This window comes from Muntiacus reevesi, chromosome 3 (assembly GCF_963930625.1).
Source record: "Muntiacus reevesi chromosome 3, mMunRee1.1, whole genome shotgun sequence".
Classification (NCBI taxonomy): domain Eukaryota; kingdom Metazoa; phylum Chordata; class Mammalia; order Artiodactyla; family Cervidae; genus Muntiacus; species Muntiacus reevesi.
In genome coordinates this window covers 123,986,055-124,006,769 of record NC_089251.1, presented here as the reverse complement: position 1 = coordinate 124,006,769, position 20,715 = coordinate 123,986,055, and the positions used below count along the sequence as shown (strand labels likewise).

The 20,715-nt window shown below is 38.6% G+C and overlaps 1 protein-coding gene across 7 annotated transcripts in view; it reads right to left on the bottom strand.

Annotated features, from left to right (window-relative positions):
* The window catches only part of DOCK10 (dedicator of cytokinesis 10), a 295,733-nt gene that overhangs the window by 109,214 nt on the left and 165,804 nt on the right, over positions 1-20,715 (bottom strand). For all 7 annotated transcript variants that reach the window (XM_065930453.1, XM_065930455.1, XM_065930452.1 and 4 more), the window contains exons 5-7: positions 8,519-8,591; positions 8,130-8,252; positions 7,751-7,885 (exon numbers count right to left, since the gene is read on the bottom strand). In XM_065930453.1, the coding sequence (XP_065786525.1) occupies positions 7,751-7,885; positions 8,130-8,252; positions 8,519-8,591 (331 nt within the window). The remainder of the gene's footprint in view (positions 1-7,750; positions 7,886-8,129; positions 8,253-8,518; positions 8,592-20,715) is intronic.

The following is a 20,715-nucleotide window of genomic DNA, read 5'->3' as shown; positions in this document are numbered from 1 at the left end:
CATTGGAAAAGACCCTGATGCTGGGAGGGATTGCGGGCAGGAGGAGAAGGGGACGACAGAGGATGAGATGGTTGGATGGCATCACTGACACAATGGGCATGAGTTTGGGTAGACTCTGGGAGTTGGTGGTGGACAGGGAGGCCTGGCGTGCTGGGAATCATGGGGTCGCAGAGAGTCGGACACGACTGAGCGACTGAACTGAACTGAGGCAACCCAGCACAAGGAAGATGTTCATCGGCTGCCGATCTTTTTTGCCACCTGCTGGGCATTGCCACACTCTAAAGGGGCAACCACGCCTGGGGGTGCTCGTTTCTGAAAGTAGACATTGGGGCAACATACAAGCCTCAGGAAAAAGAAAAATTGGGGGATTGAAGGAGAAAAAAGAATTAGCTAAGAAACTAACTGTGATCCTCACTGTGGGGTTTCACAGCTCAAGTGGCACTTTCTAGACTCTGCCAAGGACAAGTGCTTTGCTCATATTCATACTTTCCCATTATTGTCAATTATTATTATTTCTTTGCCCTGTAAGGATTCCCTTGCAGACTGGCATTTTCAATAGCCCATGAGCCCAGGGCAGAAGGTGACTAGTTATCCTCAGTGCAGTGACAGTGTTCATTCTTAAAGAGGTTCTATTGGGTTTGTATTTTGTGCTGGGCAAAAACAGACAAGGTCTCTGCCCAGACAAGGGAGACAGGTGTTAAACAATTCATCATCCAAATGTGAAACTGGAAGAGAAATGTGCTTAACTTCTGTATGAATGTACTGAAGTAGAGGAATAAAAATCAAGGTATAAACATTCTTTTTTGAGAACAGGATTGTTTACTGCAGCATGAGAACTGCAGCATGAAAATACTATTATTCTTATAGAACCCTCTGTGTTCTGTGAGAATACAGAAAGGATAACTTTAGTAAAATGCCACAGCTTTATATATATACATATATTTGTATAAATTCCCTTACTAAAGTTAAAGTTATATAGAATGAAATACACAAATCAAGCTTTTGACAAATGCATAAACTTATGTAATCCACACCCAGTTTTTTGAGATCATTTTGGCTTCAGTGTTAACAGAATGGGGGTGGGGGGGCGGTGACTGGAAGGGCAGTGACCCCAACATTTCCTATGCAAAGCAAACATCTGGGTAGTTTCTTTAAGAATGCAAATTCTTAGAAGCTATGTTCTCCTCTTGAGGGAGGGCCAGACTCCTTCACACACCCTCCCACATACTTCCCTGGGTGCTGAAGAAGGAGGTCCATAAAATTGCCTGTGACTTGAACTGACAGAGAGGGTCTAAGGGCAAAGAGAGATGGCTGAGAGCAGGAATAAAAGACAGACATGCTTCCCATGACAGTATCGTACCTTCAAAACACCACAGGAACAGAATAGACACTCAGGAAAGAGAAATGCTCAGAGCATATCTAAAGTAGCTGAGTGCAGCAGAATGCAAACAAATCTCAGTGTTTTCTTGAAAACAGACAAATGAAAGAATCTGCTTGACTAATCTGATGCTGTAAATAATGGGTAACGGTAGATGCAAAACTGTATAAAATGCTTGTATTAGGTCCAAATTAAAAGTGGATTGAGCTGCAACTTATTTTCAAATGGAGATGTCAAAGGAGCTAACAAAAAATTACAAAAATTGATTTTCTAAATTGCGTTCTGCACTTTAAGTGAATTAAATATGGCTGACAACTTCAACAATATTACAAACTTTTTAAAATTTGAGCAAAATATAACAAGCCCTTGTTTCTCAAAAAGGGGTATTTATAAATGAAATAAACATTATATTCACAACTTCTTTCAAAAGCCAAATTATCTTTTTCTCCTTGGAGTGAAAGAGAACTACTTTCAGTGCAGAGAAGCTTATGCTGGGGAAGATTAAGATGCCTTAAGTGGTTTTCTATCTCACCCTCTGTAATCTTCAAGATAATGGCATATAAAACAGCAAAAAAGAAAGGGCCAGAAGTAGAAAACCAATGGGACATTTTAATAACTGTGAAATGCAATGTTAAGTCATTAAAATGATAATCAAGAAGTAATCATATTCTTCTTCTCATTCCTCAGATTTTCCTTTATTTTCCTGAAATCAGTATCCCTGGTGACTGATGCAACATCTTTGTTCATTCAAGCTCACCACAGTCTATCTACATGGCTTCATAAATAAACGGAAACTGGAAATATGTCCTAATGTCATACGATGTGCTTAATGAGTTGTGGCAAATGGATTGCTTTTCACACTGCTCACCTAGAAAAGCTTTGAAATAGATACTCCAATGAAACCACTAAAGCCAATGGAGGATGGAATATTGAAGGGAGTTATCCAAGCAAAATACGCCATTGTAACTGTCGCTAGCATCTTTTATAGAATTTTGCAGAAACAGGAGAAGAGCCACACAACATCAAATTCAGGTTACTGTTATTGCTGGCTACCATCCATGCAATCCTTTCCATTTTCTGTATATTCTTTCATTCAAATACATACTTGTTCAACACATACAAAAATGTATTGGCTATCTTCTATGTGCTAGATAGAGAGCATTAAAAAATGTTCAAGTGATGTGCTTGTGCCCATGGAACTTACATTCTAGTGCAATGCAATGTCAGGAAACAAGCAATATAATGTGAAATACATATATGTAATATATGCATTACATTGGAGTAGGAAATGGCAATCTAGTATTCTTGCCTGGAAAATCCTGTGGACAGAGGTGCCAGGCAGGTTACAGTCCATGGGGTCGCAAAGAGTTGAACATGGCTGAGTACACATACACACATGTGTATAATATAGTCTGGTATCATGCGGTAATATCATTCTTGCATATGATATCAGAACCTAATTTTTGAGATGTGTCACACATGTTTAATTACTCATGCACATGCTATATTCTGTGTTTTTTGGTGCATCTTCCCACAGGCGAGAAGCTCTTTGAAGACAGGAACCACATCTAATTTATGTTTTGCTTTCTCACAAAGCTTCACATATAGCAAAATTTTCCATAAATATTTGCTGAAATAAAACCTACATCTAAATTTCATGGCTTAAAATGACACACATCTATCTTCAGAGTGTTTCTTCTGCCTGTTGGTTTATGTAGGATAAATGTATTAATATGTATCTATGCAAGCATACCCACTAGATATATGATCACCAAAGTATTTCCTTGGGCATCTTTCTGTAAATCTGGATTTTCCTCAGCCTCAAATTAAATTTTTCCACTTATTAGCTCTGTTGCTTGGGCAAGTCACTTTATCTCTCCGAGCTTTATTTTAATAAATTGAGACAATAATAATGCATTTTCCATGAACTGTTGTCAAATAATATATTAGATGAAGAAGATTACAAGTGTCATTCTGGCTTTTATTTTTATCACAGGAAGTGAGATTCTTAACCACCAAGGTTTGCTGGGGGGTTTATAGGTTATAGGTGACTTCTAAATTTGTTTTCATTGGCAGGTACACATTTTTTTCCCCTTCCCAGTATGACTGTCTCTATGTGGGCACTCACTGTCTAAGATGCTCTGTGTTATCTCAAACAGGAGAAGGAAGTGACCCTGCTTCCTTCCTATAGTGGCCTGTGCTGCAGAAACCATCTGAATTTTTAGACTTTGGTTAAGCCTCAAAGGCCATTATTTTGGGACCTATATCCACAAGGTGGCAGATCCAGCACCTAGGAGGAAATTAACAGTGTTCAGGTCCACATGCGTGCGTGCGTGCTCAGTCGTGTCCAGCTCTTTGCAATCCCATGGACTGTGGCCCCAGGCTCCTTTGTCTATGGGATTTTCCAGGCAAGAATACTGAAGCAGGTTGCCATGCCCTTCTCCAAGGGATCTTTCCAACCCAGGATCAAACCTGGGTCTCCTGTATGGGCAGGCAGTCTTTACCACTGCATCACCTGGGAAGCCCGTTCAGCTTTAAGCCTTTATGTACAAAGTGACATCAGTCATTGTCACTGTTAATATTGGGGAACTAGGTACATGGGATTCCTGGGCTATTTACTCTATTCACAGTGGCAGGATCTGGGATGGATGGATGGATAAATGAATGAATGAATGAGTGAATGAACGAATGAATAAGTGAGAAGACTCTGAAGGAACAAGACAGGATAGATGAGGCTTAAATAGCCCTTAGTTTCAGATCAAAACTGAAATAGCAAAAGTTGGAAGTTCTGCTTCAGACTGGAAATGAGGGGTATAAAACAGATCTAGTACCGTTTCATGACACTACAAAAAAGTGGAAAACTACTATTAGGTCTCTATTTTACCAAGATCAGGAAATTCCTAACCATAAACATCACTTAAAGTCTCTGAGGGGCTTCCCCGATGGCTCAACAGGTAAACAATCTGTCTAAAATGCAGGTGACATAAGAGACTCGGTTTCAATCCCTGGATTGGGAAGATCCCCTGGAGGGGGAAAATGGCAACCCACTCTAGTATTCTTGCTTGAAAAATGCCATGGACTGAGGAGCCTGGTGGGCTACAGTCTGTGAGACAGCAAAGAGTCGGACAGGACTGAGTGACTAATGCTCGCAGTCTCTGAGAATTTTGGGTAGGAGTTTCTCTCTGCTTGAAGTAGCCCTTGAAAATATTTCTGAGAATTCCAAGGTGTACTCCTAAGAAAGCATGGTGCTATAGAATGGGTTTGAATGAAGCAAACTATAACGGCTTATTCACGAGGAGTGTTATGAGTTGGAACACATTGAGAATGCTGGGTGGTAGGTAGTACTTTCTGAGGCAAACTTTTTGTTTTTCTTCTCTGTTTTATTCAAGTGAAACTGACAATGATTCTTAACAAAACAGGTCTGACTCATCCTATTATTCATTTGCTTTGTGCTTCTGTGTGTACATGTTTCATCTTCAGGCACATTTTGTACCTGAAAGCTTGCTAGAACAATGACTAAACTTGCACTGTATCATTCAGCATCTTCTTTCCAGATGCAAAAACTTGTAAGTCAGAAAGAGCTGTAAGCAAATATGTAAGAACTGGGATCCAGTTCTTATATATCCAGCAAATATGTAAGAACTGGGATCTTATACAAGGTGACAAGGACCTAGATGTCTATCTTCCCAAAGGGATCTCAAGAAACTAAAGGTCCCTCCTTCTGTAAAGGATAACAAGCTTATGATAAAGAAGACAATAAAGACAGGAATATAGAGCTGAACTCTTTAAAAGATAGAGTGCATGATCCCAGATATGTGAATGACTATTCATTGAAAAATGAAGTAGGATTATTCAACTCTGCTTTAACGTGCAGAATCTACCTTGGGAATTCCTACCTATGTGCCCATTTGTTTTTTTTTCTTTTTTCTATGCATTCTTCTAGCCAACCCAGAAGAGTTTATCACTGTTCTGTGCTCCTAGAACATTCCATAGAAAGTACATTTATACCACCATTATAGCTCTTGAGAAATTGTGTAATAGTTATGAGCCTATGTCCTCCTCTGGTTATGATTTTGGCAAGGAATTCCTAATGCTTAAACACATTTCTAGCATGTCATAAGTACTAAGTAAGCTTATTGGATGAGTGAATAAATGAATGAAGAAAGAAGTGGATAAATTAGCCAACTTTAAGTGTTAGTCAATCAATTGTGTCCAACTCTTTGCAATACCACGGACTGAAGCCTGCCAGGCTCCTCTGTCTATGGAATTCTCCAGGCAAGAATACTGGAGTGGGTTGCCATTTCCTTCTCCAGGGGATCTTCCCAACCCAGGGATCAAACCTGGGTCTCCTGCATTGCAAGCAGGTTCTTTACCATGTCAATCAATATTTTCTAGAAGGGCTTTCCCATGATAGGACATTTATCTCTCATAAAGTTGTGACTTTTATAATTCATGGAAAGACTGGGAAAGGATGGCTGAAGACACACTGTCTCCCAGATCCCTTTTTACTTTAGTTTTACAGATGAAACACTGGAAATCAAACAGCTTGAGTAACTTACTCAAGGCTCTTACATAGTAAAGGGTCAAATTAGAATTCAAACATCGACTTGTATATACCCAACTCTTATGTTTTTCCTTGGGAGACATTCTCTTTCCAAGGCATTGCTTAAGCAGGGACTGAAACATGGTCTAAAAAGTGATGGAGAAGAGGTGAAAAGTCAGATTAGAGCACTAGCTAACTGTGTTCAACAGTTATACCACTCTTGGAAGAAGAAATCACACACAAATCTATGTCTCTGCAAACTTAACACCTAGCAAGGGGATACAATGATACTTCTTAAAAGATGATGACTCATTGGTTACAGCAAGTTTGGAGGTACAAAGGGAAAAGAAAATATTCAGTTTTTCAGCTCAAAGTCTATAAAATGTAGCTATTGATCTTTAAACCTATTGTTAAAGTCCTACTTCATATTTCTAAATCCAAAGAGTCTCCTTTGTGACCAACAATAGAAAATTATCTCCATCTTCCATTAAGGTCCTTACTGCCCTTTCCATATGGAAAGTTGGCAATTGTGTTAAAAAGCAATTATCTTTCAGTTCTAGTGGAGGGCTCAGCAACAGTTAATTAATTCTTTCCCTTTAAAGTTCGGTATTATTACTTTCTGGAGAAATTCCAGATTTTAACAGCTAAACCATCCAGAAATAGATGAGGCTTAAGTGGCTGAAGAGAATTCTATTTTGCATCCATACATCTGAGTGCCCTTGGTATGAATCAAAGAGGTAATCTAAACCATGTAGCAAGCTATGTGAATGCCCATGTTTTGGTGGAAACACAAAGTATTGTTCCTAGTTGCTTGTGATCACAAACAGAGTCCTCAATCTCAATGAGCCAGCATTTAATGTTAAATTGGAGGGAAGACTACTAAAACACTTGATTGCTTCAATTTTTTCGTGAGAAAGAATAAAAATGTTTGATCATCAGAGTAGAAAGAATAAGATGTCCAAATGAGGCATACGGAATTTTTCTGCTTCTTCTTGCCAAAATGGTCCATGTCAAATTTAATACTAAGGACAATAATTTGAGGACAAATTACTGCAGAAGAGCATTTTTGGTTAAAAGTGCCATGTCTGAGAGTCAGTTTCTGTGATTCAACTCTTGAGAATCAATGCAATCAATCCTTGCCCTTGAAGAAACCTGCTCTTAGAAGGAGGATGATGTGTATATACATTGTAAATTTACAATTGCAATATTACCTAATAATAAAGGTAGCATTCATGAAGATATAAAGGTAGCAATATTGCAATATTACCTAATAATAAAGGTAGCATTCTTTGAACTATGCGATTTGCATATAACCATACTGCATTCTTTAGCTCAGTGGATCTCTACACTGTAGCCATACAGGTGGTCATTTTCCTCTTGTCCTTGCATATATCAGACTTGCTCTGGCCTCAGGACCTTTGTACTTGCTGCCCCTACTCATGCCTTAACCTCTAGATCAAATATTTTCTCTTCATAAATGTTTCTATCACTTCTGGAGCATAAAGATTCCTTTCCAACCTCACCATCTGTCTCTCCCCTTTCTGTAGCCTTGTTTATTTTCTTTATTCCAGATTTTACCAACTATTCCATTCTGTTCATTTCTTTTTTTTTCCCCTGCCTATTTTCTGTTTTCTTTACTTTATTGAAGTAAGTTTTGTGAAAGCAAGCCTCTAGGATGTGTTCCCTCTCCACTGAATCCTTAAGAGTCTGAAATAGTTTTTGGCTCATATTAGGTACTCCATAAATATTTTTAGAATGAATGAATGATGATTGGATGAATGCATTTTTCAATTAAAAAAACCCTCAGGGAAAAAGAGATTTCTACTCACCTGTACCACACCTGTACAGGAATCCAAAAAGATACAGCCTTTGGGTTCTTTGGATATTTTTTCATCTTTATAGAAGTTCATGATGTAGGAATTATCTGGCAACTGAGTCAGCTGGAAGAAGCGCTTTTTGAATGACTAAATAAAGGAAAAAAATATGAGGAGGTAGTTCAAATTCATGGAAATTAGAATTTTCTAATCCCTTCAAGAGTGCTACATTTCTGGAGCACTGTTCTGAGAAGAGCATCTTCCTTTCTCATAAATAAAATATGACATGAAACACAAACTCAATGCAAATAGCTCACCTCAGTTTTGTGACTAAAGAGGGGGTGGGTGTCAAGAAAGGTGGCAGGAACAAAAATGAGTCTCTATGTCTCCTTACCCGAACAGTAACGGTGTTATTCACGGTGCTGTTAAAATTCCCCTTGTAGAGCCAACCAGACTTGAAAACGCCGGTCCCTCCCGTTCCCCCTCCGCCCTTGGAAGATGAGTGGGAAGTGGTATCCTGCACAAAAGGCATCATTAGCATCACAGCAATCTTTTGTGAATCCCAGATCTTAGACACTGCACTTAAAAATGAGACTCCTTTTTCTCTGACTCATCTTAAATAATCATGTTCAATTTCAAAACAAACGTGATTCGTTTTGTCTAAAAACCCTCACACCAACGGTTACTGCAGCTTTAGGAGAAACTAGTCTGAATTTCAAACATGTTAGACGGGAACTAATTATCCTCATGTTTTAAACATTTCACTTTCAACCATTTACTTACTTCATCCTTATCAGCATCTTCATGGTCAACCTCAAAGGAATGTGAAGGAAGTTTCTCTGGTTTGTATTCTGCTCTGATATTAAAAAAAAAAGAAGAAAAAAGATTCTGATTTGTCATTTGAGACATTGCTTTCAGCTGAGTAACAGCTACTGTGGTGGCTTTCTTATAGACTTTTATAAAATAATGTAATTTCGTGTGGGGCCATTTTCTTTGGAAGTACTAACTCGCCTCCTACACCATTATATCTTATCTCCAGTAAATAAATCTCCATTTTAAAGCACAGAGTTACTATTTGCACAGATTTACACATGTCCTTTTTAATTAGATGAAGGCAAATGGGACAATTTTTAAGGGCTTGGTGATTTATATTTTTCTTCTTCCACATTTTGAAGTGGAATATAACATAGCAATATTTTCGTTATTTTTTTCCCCCTTTGCTTTTATGTGACAGGCCCAAGGCTATAGGATGGTCATTTGAAAACCAGCCACTACTCTGGCCACTAGGCTGTGCTGCTCCCCAGCCCTGGCGTCTCCCAAAAGACTGCATCAACGTGACTTAGCGGCATTTATGCTCACTTTAGGCATTTCCACGGTAGCACAGAAACACCTCTCAGTCAGACCATTGCTGACCAGTCCAAAGGAGCAAGAGTGTTCACTTGGCTCTATAAATGGTAAAAATAAGACAGAAATAAACCTTCCTTGACTTAATTCTATCTCATAACACATGGTTGAATGGAAACCAGATATAATCATCCAAACTTCAGGCATTCCTTTATACCAAGCCGGAAAATCCTTCATGGAGGATTTGCAAGGTAGAGTTTTTTTCTTTGAAATGATTTATGTTATGTAGAAGCAACCTCAGAATCTGACTACTGAGAAAAAAGGTCACGAGCACATTCACTAATTCCATTGCAAATGGTTTCCTATCTTGATGGTATTTCATACAGTAAGGTGAATAACCAAGGACTCTTTATATGTATATACATACATGAAAGTTAAAGTATTAGTCACTCAGTCATGTCTGACTCTTTGAGACCCCATGGACTGTGGCCTCTGTCCATGGAATTCTCCAGGCCAGAATACTGGAGTGGGTAGCCACTTCCTTCTCCAAGGGATCTTCCTGACCCAGGGACCAAACCCAGGTCTCCCACATTGCAGGCAGATTCTTTACCAGCTGAGCCTCAAGGGAAGCCCCAGAATACTGGAGTGGGTAACCTATTCCTTCTCCAGCAGATCTTTCCTGACACAGGAATTGAACTGGGGTCTCCTGCATTGCAGGCAGATTCTTTACTAACTGAGCTATCAGGTAAGCACACTTATACAGGTATTCATAAAATCACCAAACTGTTTATTCACACAGAAATTCAGTGGATTCAAATGAATTCAAAATATCCTTTACCCTTCTTCTGAAAGACCTAGAAATGCCCACTCCCAGTTCACAGTAGAGGAAGTCAGAGCACAAAAGGAACACTGACCTCACTATTAAATTGTGAAAAGCCTGAAATTAGAACCACGGTCTCCACACCTGATAAACGTTTTGTTTTGTTTTTTCCCTATTGTGGTAAAATATACGTAACAGAAGAATTTCTATTTTAACTATTTTCACGTGCACGGTTCAGTAGCATTAAGTAGATTCATACCATACGCCCATCGTCACTGACCATCTCCAGACCATTTTAATTCTCAAACTGACTCTGTATCCATTAGACAATAACTTTCCATTTTCCCCTTTCTCAGCCTTGGGTTATCATTATTCTACTTGCTGTCTCTAGGTTTTTGACTATTCTAAGTACATCTTATGAGTGGAATAATGCAACATTTATCTTTTTGTGTCTGGCTTACTTTACTAGAATAATGTCTTCAAGGTTCCTTCATACAGTAGAGTGTATCAAGAGTTCACTCCTTTTTAAGGCTGAGTAATATTCCATCGTAACCTGATTAGAGTTTGTGCCCCCAAAGTAGTTTCCATGAAGGTATCCTGGATCTACAGAATTAGAACCCTTTCCCTGTAGATTCTGAGTATACGTCTCTTACGATGTTTGCCTGGTTCTGCTATTTGGACACTTGTCTTAGCCCTCCATCTGATTAGACATTTCTTAAAGCCAGAGACTCTAATGAAGTCCCACTGACATCTCAGTTTTTTTCTTTCCTGTTGTAGACGGGCTCAAGATTCATTGCTGATTGAATTATTGATAAGCAAGGTGAATAGGGATAGTATGAAAAGGCATACTTTAAAACTTTGTTTTCGTAAGGGGTCGTGGTGATATTCTTTTCTAGCAGTGGACACATTCTGAGTGATCAAAATCCTGAGACAACACGTTAAATAGGCTTTTATTTATTTATTTTTAATTAATTTTTATTGGAGTATAGTTGCTTTATAATGTGGCGTTAGTGTCTACTGTACGGTGAAGTGGATCAGCTCTCTGTGTACATCTATACCCTCTTTTTGGGATTTCCTTCCCATTTAGGTCACCACAGAGCACTGAGCAGAGCTCCTTGTGCTATACAGTAGGTATTCATTAGTCATCTATTTTATACACAATATCAATAATGTATATAAATATATCAATCCTAATCTCCCAATTCATCCCACCTCAACTTTTCCCACTTGGTGTCCATATGTTTGTTCTCTATGGCTGTCAATAGGTTTTTTAAAAGTATCTTATTATTTATTTTATAAATAAATACTGAATTTATTTTATAAATTCAAATTAATTTATTTTATAAATTAGAATTAATGAAAGTTGCTTGCTACCAAAATTCATAACTAATAAATATAAAGCTGTCCTGGTGCATACAGTTTTTGATTATTATAAATGACATCTGGAGTCTCAGTTCAGCCCTAATTCCAATTTATTTCTCTATTTTGTTTTGGTTGCACAGTCCTGTTAGGACATCCCAGCATCCATAGATAAATAGCTGTAAATAGTAACAGTCTAATTTAAAAGCTGGAGGTTTTAAAGAAGAGTGGTAGGAAATGTGTATTTCAAAATTATTATCCCCACAGGTTCTGACACATGGTAAGTGATCAATAAATATTTGTTAATTAATGTGTATGAATTTACTTGCTTGGGTGTGGGTTAGTTCAAATTTCAAAAACATATTAATACATAATACAACCTACTTCATCCATGATTTATTAGAAAGCTCAAAAATATATACCAAGAGTGCAGAAATTTTGTACTAAAGTCTTAATATGTACTAAGTGACACATTTGTTGTTGTTTGGTTGCTAAGTCATCTCTGACTATTTTGCCACCCCATGGACTGTAGCCCACCAGGCTTCTCTGTCCATAGGATTTCCCAGGCAAGAATAATGGAGTGAGTTGCCATTTCCTCCTCCAGGGGATCTTCCCAACCAGGGATCGAACCCACGTTTCCTGCATTGGCAGTCGGATTCTTTACCATTGAGCCACATGAGAAGCCAAAGTAGCACATTGCTTTTTATGAAATTGTATACACGTATAATCAGACTTTTGTACACAAATACTGGGGATCCATGTCTCATCTAATCTTGCTATTTTGCTGCGAAGAAGATGAGGTTCATAACAGTTACTCACAGAAACACTTAGTGAAAGAGATGAGGTCAGACACCTTATCTCTGAAATGTTACTTCTTATATTAAGGACAGGTTAGTCCAAATCATCTTTAATAAGCATGTTAAGTATGATGGCAGCCATCTTTATCTTCCAAAGGATTTCTGGTGTATCTAGTTCTTTTCTGCTTCTTGCAAAACCTTAGAGATACTCAAGTCTCTCTGTGCCCAGCTGCCACTGATGTTGACTCTTTCTACCTCTTTTGTTAGGGTCAGGTGGTGCTGGCGGTAAAGAACCCACCTACCAGTGCAGGAGACATAAGAGACACAGGTTCTACCCTTGGACTGGGAAGACTCCCTGGAGGAAGGCAGGGCAACCCATCCCAGTTTTCTTGCCTAGTGAATCCCATGGACAAAGGACCCTGGCAGGCTACGGTCCATAGGGTCGCAAAGAGTTGAACACGACTGAAGTGACTTAGCATGCATGCATGCAAGTCAGAAGGCAGAACTCTGATGTAGCAGACCACACTGTTACTTTGGGACTCCTGAGTTCTTTCTATCACACCCAAAATTCTCCTCCTCTCCTTAACAACATCCTGACACTCCTTTAACCAGAAGCAGTCCCTTTCGCCTTTTCATTTGATTGGCAAAAGAAAGCCGTGAAACACGACCCTTTCCTCAAATTCTGCTCCCATGACAGGTGACAGGTTGCTTGAGATTCAAAGGCAAGTTTTCAAAGGGCTGATTTCAGAGCAATTACTTGAAGTATTTTGTCTGTAGAGGAGGAGACACAAGTGTTCCAGGATTCTTAAAATGATGGCAGGGCAGTAAAGGCACTATTAAGGAAAAATCCCAAGTGAAAGATAAAGGGTTGAGTAGGGAAAACTGAGGATATGGCAACAAAGACAACTTTGAACACGAAAGGTCAATATTTGGCTCCACAGTGGCCCTAAACTATATGCTAGTCCTTCTCTGTCAGTCTCCCTTTGACCTGGACACTAGTCATTTCTGAATTCTTTATTCTGTCCTCTTTTGTCATGTGACTTTGCCTTTCTTCTCTTTCTCATAAAAGAATAATTTTATAGATATTTGATAATTGTGGCTTGCAACAGTGTCCATGTTCTACAGTCCAACTATCATTTCTGGAAAGATACTTATAAAAGTGTAAAGAAAGGAGGGAAGGAACAGCCTTTCAAATTAGTAATGAAATAACAAAGAATTAAGGAAACAAAGTCGGGCTTTCAGGAATCTCAAATGTATAAGGCTAAATACTTGTGAGGGTTTCCCCACAAATCTCTCAGCAGAGAACTGGTAATTGAGATAGCCTTAAAAGGACAGACACAGTTTCACAAAAGCGCATGATCTTAAAGTGACTTATGCACAGTTTAGCTCAAAATGCTGTATCCACAGTTCCACAGGGATTGAACCAGAGTTTCTTGCATCTCTTGCAATAGTAGGCAGTGCCTACTGTGCCACCTTGGAAGCCCAAAAATAAACTGTAGTAGATCCACACAAAGTAATGTTGCTCAGAAGGAGATAGGAGTTACCAATACATGTAACAATGTGGGTAACACTTAAAAACATCACCTTGAGTCAAAGAAGTTGGAAACACAGAAATACATACAGCATGATTCCAATGTGATGAAGTTTTAGAACTAGTAATACTAATCTGTAGTGAAGAAAATTAGAGCAATGCTTGTCTCTGGGGAGAGATGAAAGTAGGGGTGAGGACTGAACAGGAAGCGGAACAATGGGCTCTTTGCAGGTGATGATTATATCCCTTATCTTAGTAGTGTTTTCAGATGCACAGGTATGTACATAATCAAAGCCATCCAACGGTTCACTTACAACACGTGTCTTTTCTCCTAAAGCTGCCTTCAAAAGAAAAAAAGTAAACTATAAACATACTTATCTCTAGCTAATGGTATGCATTCTAAAGTGTTTAGAAAGTCAGCATACACTGTGTTGATATTTTAAACTCACTTTGAAATGGTCAAAATATAAGATGGACTGATAGATGGCCAGATGGATGGGGATGAACAGATAATGTCATAAAATACATATATAGCAGAAATAGCAAAATGTAAAAGATACATTCCAGATGGTGGGAATATGGGTGTTCATTGTATCAGTTTTCCAAAATGTTTTGTATGTTTGAAAATTTGCATAATAAAATATAGGAGGGATTTTTTTTTTAAAGTGTTAAAGAAATTATCTCAAGAGTGATGGACATGACATCTCTTGAATTTTTTAATACCAAGAAAAATATTAAAAAATTGTACACTATTGATACTCTGTGCAAAACAGATAACTCATGAGGACATACGGTACAGCACAGGAAATTCTACTTAATTCACTGTGGTCATCTGAATGGGAAGGAAGTCCAAAAGGGGGAGGGGAACCTATGCATATGTATGAGTCATTCACTTTGCTATAGAGTAGACACTAATACAACACTGTAAAGTGACTATACTCCAATAATAACTAATTAAAAATTATACAAAAATATATGCAACTATTCTCAAAGAAATGCTGAGGATGAATTTCTCAAGTATTTTCCCCTGGTATTTCAAGGACAGATGATTTTGAAAAGAGAGAAAGGGGCTTCCTACAAACATTGAAAACAATTTTTTAAATTTGTAAAGTTTCACAAGTTGTAATGTTACAATACTACAATGTGTGAAGTCTCAAAACTTTCATAAAAACCAAATTTTCTTTAAGCTTTCCTTTTTAGTTCACTTAAGTATTATGATACAAAAAATTATATGATAGATAAGACCAATGAGGTCTCTAGCAAAACTCAGTCACTGCACTAATCCTTAGTGATATGCTTGCAGACCGTATTGTTCATTAAAAAATACGTGCAGATCAGTGAATGTGAATTTAGGTCATATCCCGGGTGGGGGATAGGTTAATGGGCACGCTCTTTCACTGTCAGCTTTTCTTAAATCTAAGTTTGCTTCATCAAGTTCACTATGAGTTGAGAGTAGTCTTAATTTTTGGAGGCGTTCTTCCTTGTCACTAAGTGATCCAGTTACCAGACAGCACTTGTCACATAGAAGACCTGCGATAATGCCAACCATGTATTAGAAATTAAATCCCCAAGTTGAGAAGGCTCGCCCTTTAAGGAAGGAGAGAGTAGATAATAAAGCAGAAATTAACAAGATAATTTCCCTGGATGGAAATGATTTTGAAGAAAATTAAAGAGAAGAAGGGCTTTCCCAGGTGGCTCAGCTGTAAAGAATCTGTCTGTCAACCAGGATGCGGGTTTGATCCCTGGGCTGGGAAGACTCCCTGGAGGAGGAAATGGCAACCGACTCCAGTACTCTTTCCTGGAGAATCCCCATGAACAGAGGAGCCTGGGGGCTACAGTCTATGGGGTCTCAAAAGAGTCAGACATGACTTAGCAACTAAACAACATCAACAAAGAGAAAAGGATGATCAAGGTAGAGGTAGTAGATGCCAGGTTTAGAAAGGGCAGTCACAGATGGCTGTTTCTGTTGAGAAGGAGAAGAAGCCGTGCCTGTGATGATCTGGGGGAAGATGATTCTGGCACAGTGAATGGTGAGCAAAGATATTGAGGAAGGTTAGGCTTGCAGCATCCAGGAGTGCCCTGCTGGTGGGGTTTGAGCGCAGAGAGGGAGGGAGAGAGAGGGGAGGGGAGGTCAGCCTTGTAAGAAAATGCCCTGGAGTGCGCTGGCAGAGCCTTTAGACCATTGCTGAGGCATGTGGGCTACTGAGAACTCTTCTTTCCTACTCCCCTTCCCACTGACCCACAGGGCACAGCATGCCTGTTTTTAAGTAACCATTATGGCTTCTCAGTCTCACGTCTGTGGGGCCATTAATCAATGACTGGTCCCTCTTCTGGAGATCATTCAAAGATAAGCCCCGTGCTGGCTGAAAGTAGAATTCTTCTCCCAATGGCACTGTGGGCCTTTGGGTTCCAGGTTTAGAGAGCCCAGCAGACCCTCCGGTGTCTGGACCCACAGTAGCTGCCGTTTTGGTCGGTCTTATCTTTCATTTTTACACCCAAATTACCTCCTATGCCCCAAACAAGGAGTGTGGGGATACTTGAGTGGCGTGGGGGCAAGTTACTAACTCTCTTAGTTCTCTGGTTTCCTTTATACAACAAGGAAGACAGTTCCTACTCCGTGGGATCATGCAAATTAAATGAGATAAGGTAAATACGGCACCCAGAACATTCCAGCTCACAGCTGACACTCAAGAAGTATTCTTTTATTAAAAAAATTTTTTTTTGTTCCAAATCAGTCCAGCTAAACCGGCTCTTATTTGCTCTTCTGTCAAGAAATATACTTTATGAATTTTTCTTCCTTATATCTACCCATCTGTGGTAAAACTTCTAAATATGTTGTATTATCCCTGTATTTTACCCCATGGATTAACAAAATCTGTGGCATCATATTTTTTGTGTGTTTCATAGTTTTTAAATTGAGATATAATTGATAGATGATGTTATACTAGTTTTGGGTGTACAAAGAAATGATTCTATATTTGTATATATTGTGAAATGATGACCACAGTAAGTCTAGTTAACATCGTCATCATCAGTTCAGTTCAGTCGCTCAGTCGTGTCTGACTCTTTGCGACCCCATGAATCACAGCACGGCAGGCCTCCCTGTCCATCACCAACTCCTGGAGTTTACTCAAACTCATGTCCATCGAGTTGGTGATGCCATCCAGCCATCTCATCCTCTGTCGTCCCCTTCTCCTCCTGCCCCCAATCCCTCCCAGCATCAGGGTCTTTCCCAATGAGTCAGCTCTTCGCATGAGGTGGCCAAAGTATTGGAGTTTCATCATACTTAGCTATTAAAAAATTTTTTTTTTCTTGTGATGAGAACTTTTAAGATCTACTCTCTTGGTGACTTTAGAATATTTCACATGGTATAGTTAACTCTAGACACCAAACTGTACATTCTATTTCCAGGACTCATTTATTTTATAACTGGAAGTTTGCACCAACTGATTTTCTTCACACCATCTCTGGCAACTATCAGTCTGTTCTTTGTATCTGTGAGCTTGTCTTTTTTTTTATTTTGTTTTAAAATTCCACGTAAGTGAGATCCAGTGGCATTGTGTTTCTCTGACTTATTTCACTCAGCATAGCACCCTTAAGGTCTACACGTGTTGTCAAAACTGATAAATTGCATTCTCTTTATGGCTTAATAGTATTCCATTATGTGTATATGCCACATTTTCTTTCTCTAATCACCCATCAATGGACACGTAAGCTGTTTCTGTGCCTTGGCTAGTGTAAACAATGCTGTAATGAACTTGGGGGTGCATGCTTCTTTTTGAATTTGTGTTTTTGTTTTTTTCCAATAAATACCCAGAAGTGGAACTGCTGAATCATATGGTAGTTTTAATTTTAATTTTTTGAGGACTTGCCATACTAGTTTTCATGGTGGCTGTACCAGTTTAAGTACCCACCAAGAGCGCACAAGGGTTCCCTTTTCTCCACATCCTTAGCAGCACTTGCTATCTCTGGGTGGTTTGACTATAGCCATTCTCTCAAGTGTAAGGTGACAATCCATTGTGGTTTGATTTGCATTTCCCTGCTGATTAGTGATACCGACCATCTTGTCATATACTGGTGGGTCATTTGTGTGTCTTCTTTGGGAAAATGTCTAGTCAGATCCTCTGCTCATTTTAAGAATCAGATTATTGTGTTTCTTTCTTTTTTTGCCATTGAGTTGCATGAATTATTTGTGCCTTTTAGACATTAACCTCTTATCAGATATATGATTTGCAAATATTTTCTCCCATTCAGTAGGTTGCTTTCTCATTATTTTGATGATTTCCTTTGCTGTGCAAAAGCTTTCAGTTTGATAGAATCTCACTTGTTTATTTGTCCTTTTGTTGCCTCTGCTTTTACAGTTAGATTAAAAAAAAAAAAAAAATTGCTGAAACCAAGGTCAAGCAGTTTATCACCTATGTCTTTTCTTTTTAACCCCACCCCACCCTCCCGCCACCCCAGGAGTTTTATGGTCTCTGGTCTTACACTCAAGTAGTAAATACATTTTGAGTTAATTTCACCTGTGGTGTAAGATAGTAGCCTCATTTCATTCTTTCGCTTGTGGCTGTCACTGTTCCCAATGTTTATATCCTTCCCCCATTTATATTCTTGGCTCCTTTGACATCATATGTATTTTTTAATGACATTCTTGTCTCCTTAGGAACACCAATTTTGGTACTGATTTTTATTTCTAATTTGTGAAGGCTTTACTTTTTGTATTCTATCCTTAAATAGAGTCTGTCTCCAATATCTTCCTATGAACAGACACCAAAAAAAGTGAGGTTCTTAAGAGTTAATAATAACACAATTTTAAATTCAAGGACTAAAAGTGAGGGAGATAATCTGACATCTTTTTTCACTTCTCCATAATTGTAAGTTTTTATTTTATGGCCTCAGCAATCCATAAAAAGAAATGATCAGTTTAAATTGGTAGCAGACATAGGAGAATTCTAATCCAGGAGGTATGAAACTGATTTACTTCTAATAGCCTCAGAGGGCCCAAGTAAATTATGTTTCCACTACTGACCTAAATATCTGTAGTCTAGTGGGGAGTGCCTAGCCTTGTAAAATCATTAAAAAAATACTTTGCTATTCAATATTGCAATCTTCATTTGTTTAGGGGATATGTGAGGATTATTCTAGAACTTCTGATTTTCATTTTGAATATACATACATAGTTCATTACAGTTTCTTACTTAGTGGCAATCTTCTTTCCCTTCTTGGTATCAACTTTCACATCCTTTAGTTAAAGTGAGAGAAATTCTCAACAATATTTAAGTGACTTTTGCATTTCTTCTCATGGGATTTCTTCTTGTGCTCTACAAGAATTCCAAGTCAGCAATGACATCTGGACCCTGTTCTGACTGGAGGTGCTTTCTCTATTTTTTAATGGAGGAAGAATATAGTACATGTGAATTTTTAAATTAACATATTTTTATGGCATCAGAGATATAAGAAAAGATGAAGTGTTTGGAGATAAAGACACTAAAGTGTTCAGTAGACCTAAGGATAGTAGGAAGGCATTTATGCCAAATGAAAGCTAAACACCTCTGTCTACATTCTCTCCCTTTATAAACGGTCTTCTAAGTGCTTGGACATGGCTTCCAAGTTGCAACCACTTCTCAAAGCTATTTTCAGAAAGAGGAAGACTTGATGGTAAAAAAAATGCTTTGCTTCTCAATGGCAGCTACGTGCGTGACTAATGTCCAGACATTCTGAATGTAATAATTACTCATGAAAGTTTAGGGTGTGATAAGACCATCTCAACATGAAATTATAGGAGGTTATCTATTAGGAGTGATCTGAATCTAAAGGAATTTTCAGAGATTTGGTAAAAACTAAACATTCACTGTTTTGAATAAAGACTTGCTATTTTAGAGGAACATTGCTTTGCTCTTCCCAGGAACTCAACTCCAAAGAAATGGTCTCCTTCCCTCTTTTTTTTTTTTTAAATTCTTACTGCTACAATCCCATTTTCCATACAGTAGAGCAGGTAATCTCTTAAAGAGGTAAACTAGATCATGTCACACTCTAGGTTACAATTACTATAGAATTCTGTTGACATGAGAATAAAACCCAAGCTCATTTCCAGGGCCCACAAGGTCCCTTGCCTGGTTCCAGGGTTTTAATCAACCCTTAGGTCCAGATTCTCTGATCGTCACTCTGATTCCCAGCTCACAGCTTTTGTCCCTGTTATTTCCTCTGGGGACCCTTTTCTAGAGATCACAGTGCTGGTAGCTACTGTTCCTTCAGATCTGAGCTTAAATGTCACTTTCCCAGTGCTACTCCATAACTCCACCTTCTTCAAATTTTGCATTTGGAGTTGAATGCAGTACTTCCAAGTATTCCAGTCTGGAAAAGATGTTTCTGCAGGCACGGGAGATCTTAGAAAGTGGTGCCCAAATCTAAACCATGCGCCCATTAAAAAGTTATGTGCAATGTGTATGATCTCAAAGTCTCACCTGAGGAAAGGGTTAGTAAAAAATTAACTTATTTCCACCTTAAGTTTTATTTTCTGGATAATATGCATCATTTTAGTTTGATGAACCAGTGTGTTGGGAGATTCCAGTTCATCACAGTTCTTTGAATTTAAGCAACTTTAAGCCCATCCAGGATTATTAGATTAAAAATTTTTGATCCACTCAGTTTACTTATCCAATAAATAATTACTGCATACTTACTATGTGCCAGGGCTTCCCTGGTAGCTCAGCTGGTAAAGAATTCATCTGCAATGCAGGAGACCCTAGTTTGATTCCTGGGTCAGGAAATTCCTCTGGAGAAGGGAATAGCTGCCACTCCAGTACTCTAGCCTGGAGAAATCCATGGACTATAGTCTGTGGGGTCACAAGAATCGAACATAACTATAGCCTGCCAGGTTCCTCTATCCATGGTATTTCTCAGGCAAGAATATTGGAGTGGGTTGCCATTTCCTTCTCTAAGGGATCTTCACAACCTAAGGATCGAACCTGGATCTCCTGCTTGGCAGGCGGATTCTTTACCACTGAGCCACTTGGGAAGCCCTAGGCTGTACCTAAATGAGTATATTTATCTGTCACCCAATTCTGTGAAGATATAAATGATACTTTGTTCAACAAAATGTTCTCTTGTGACTCTTATTTTTAAATTTTTT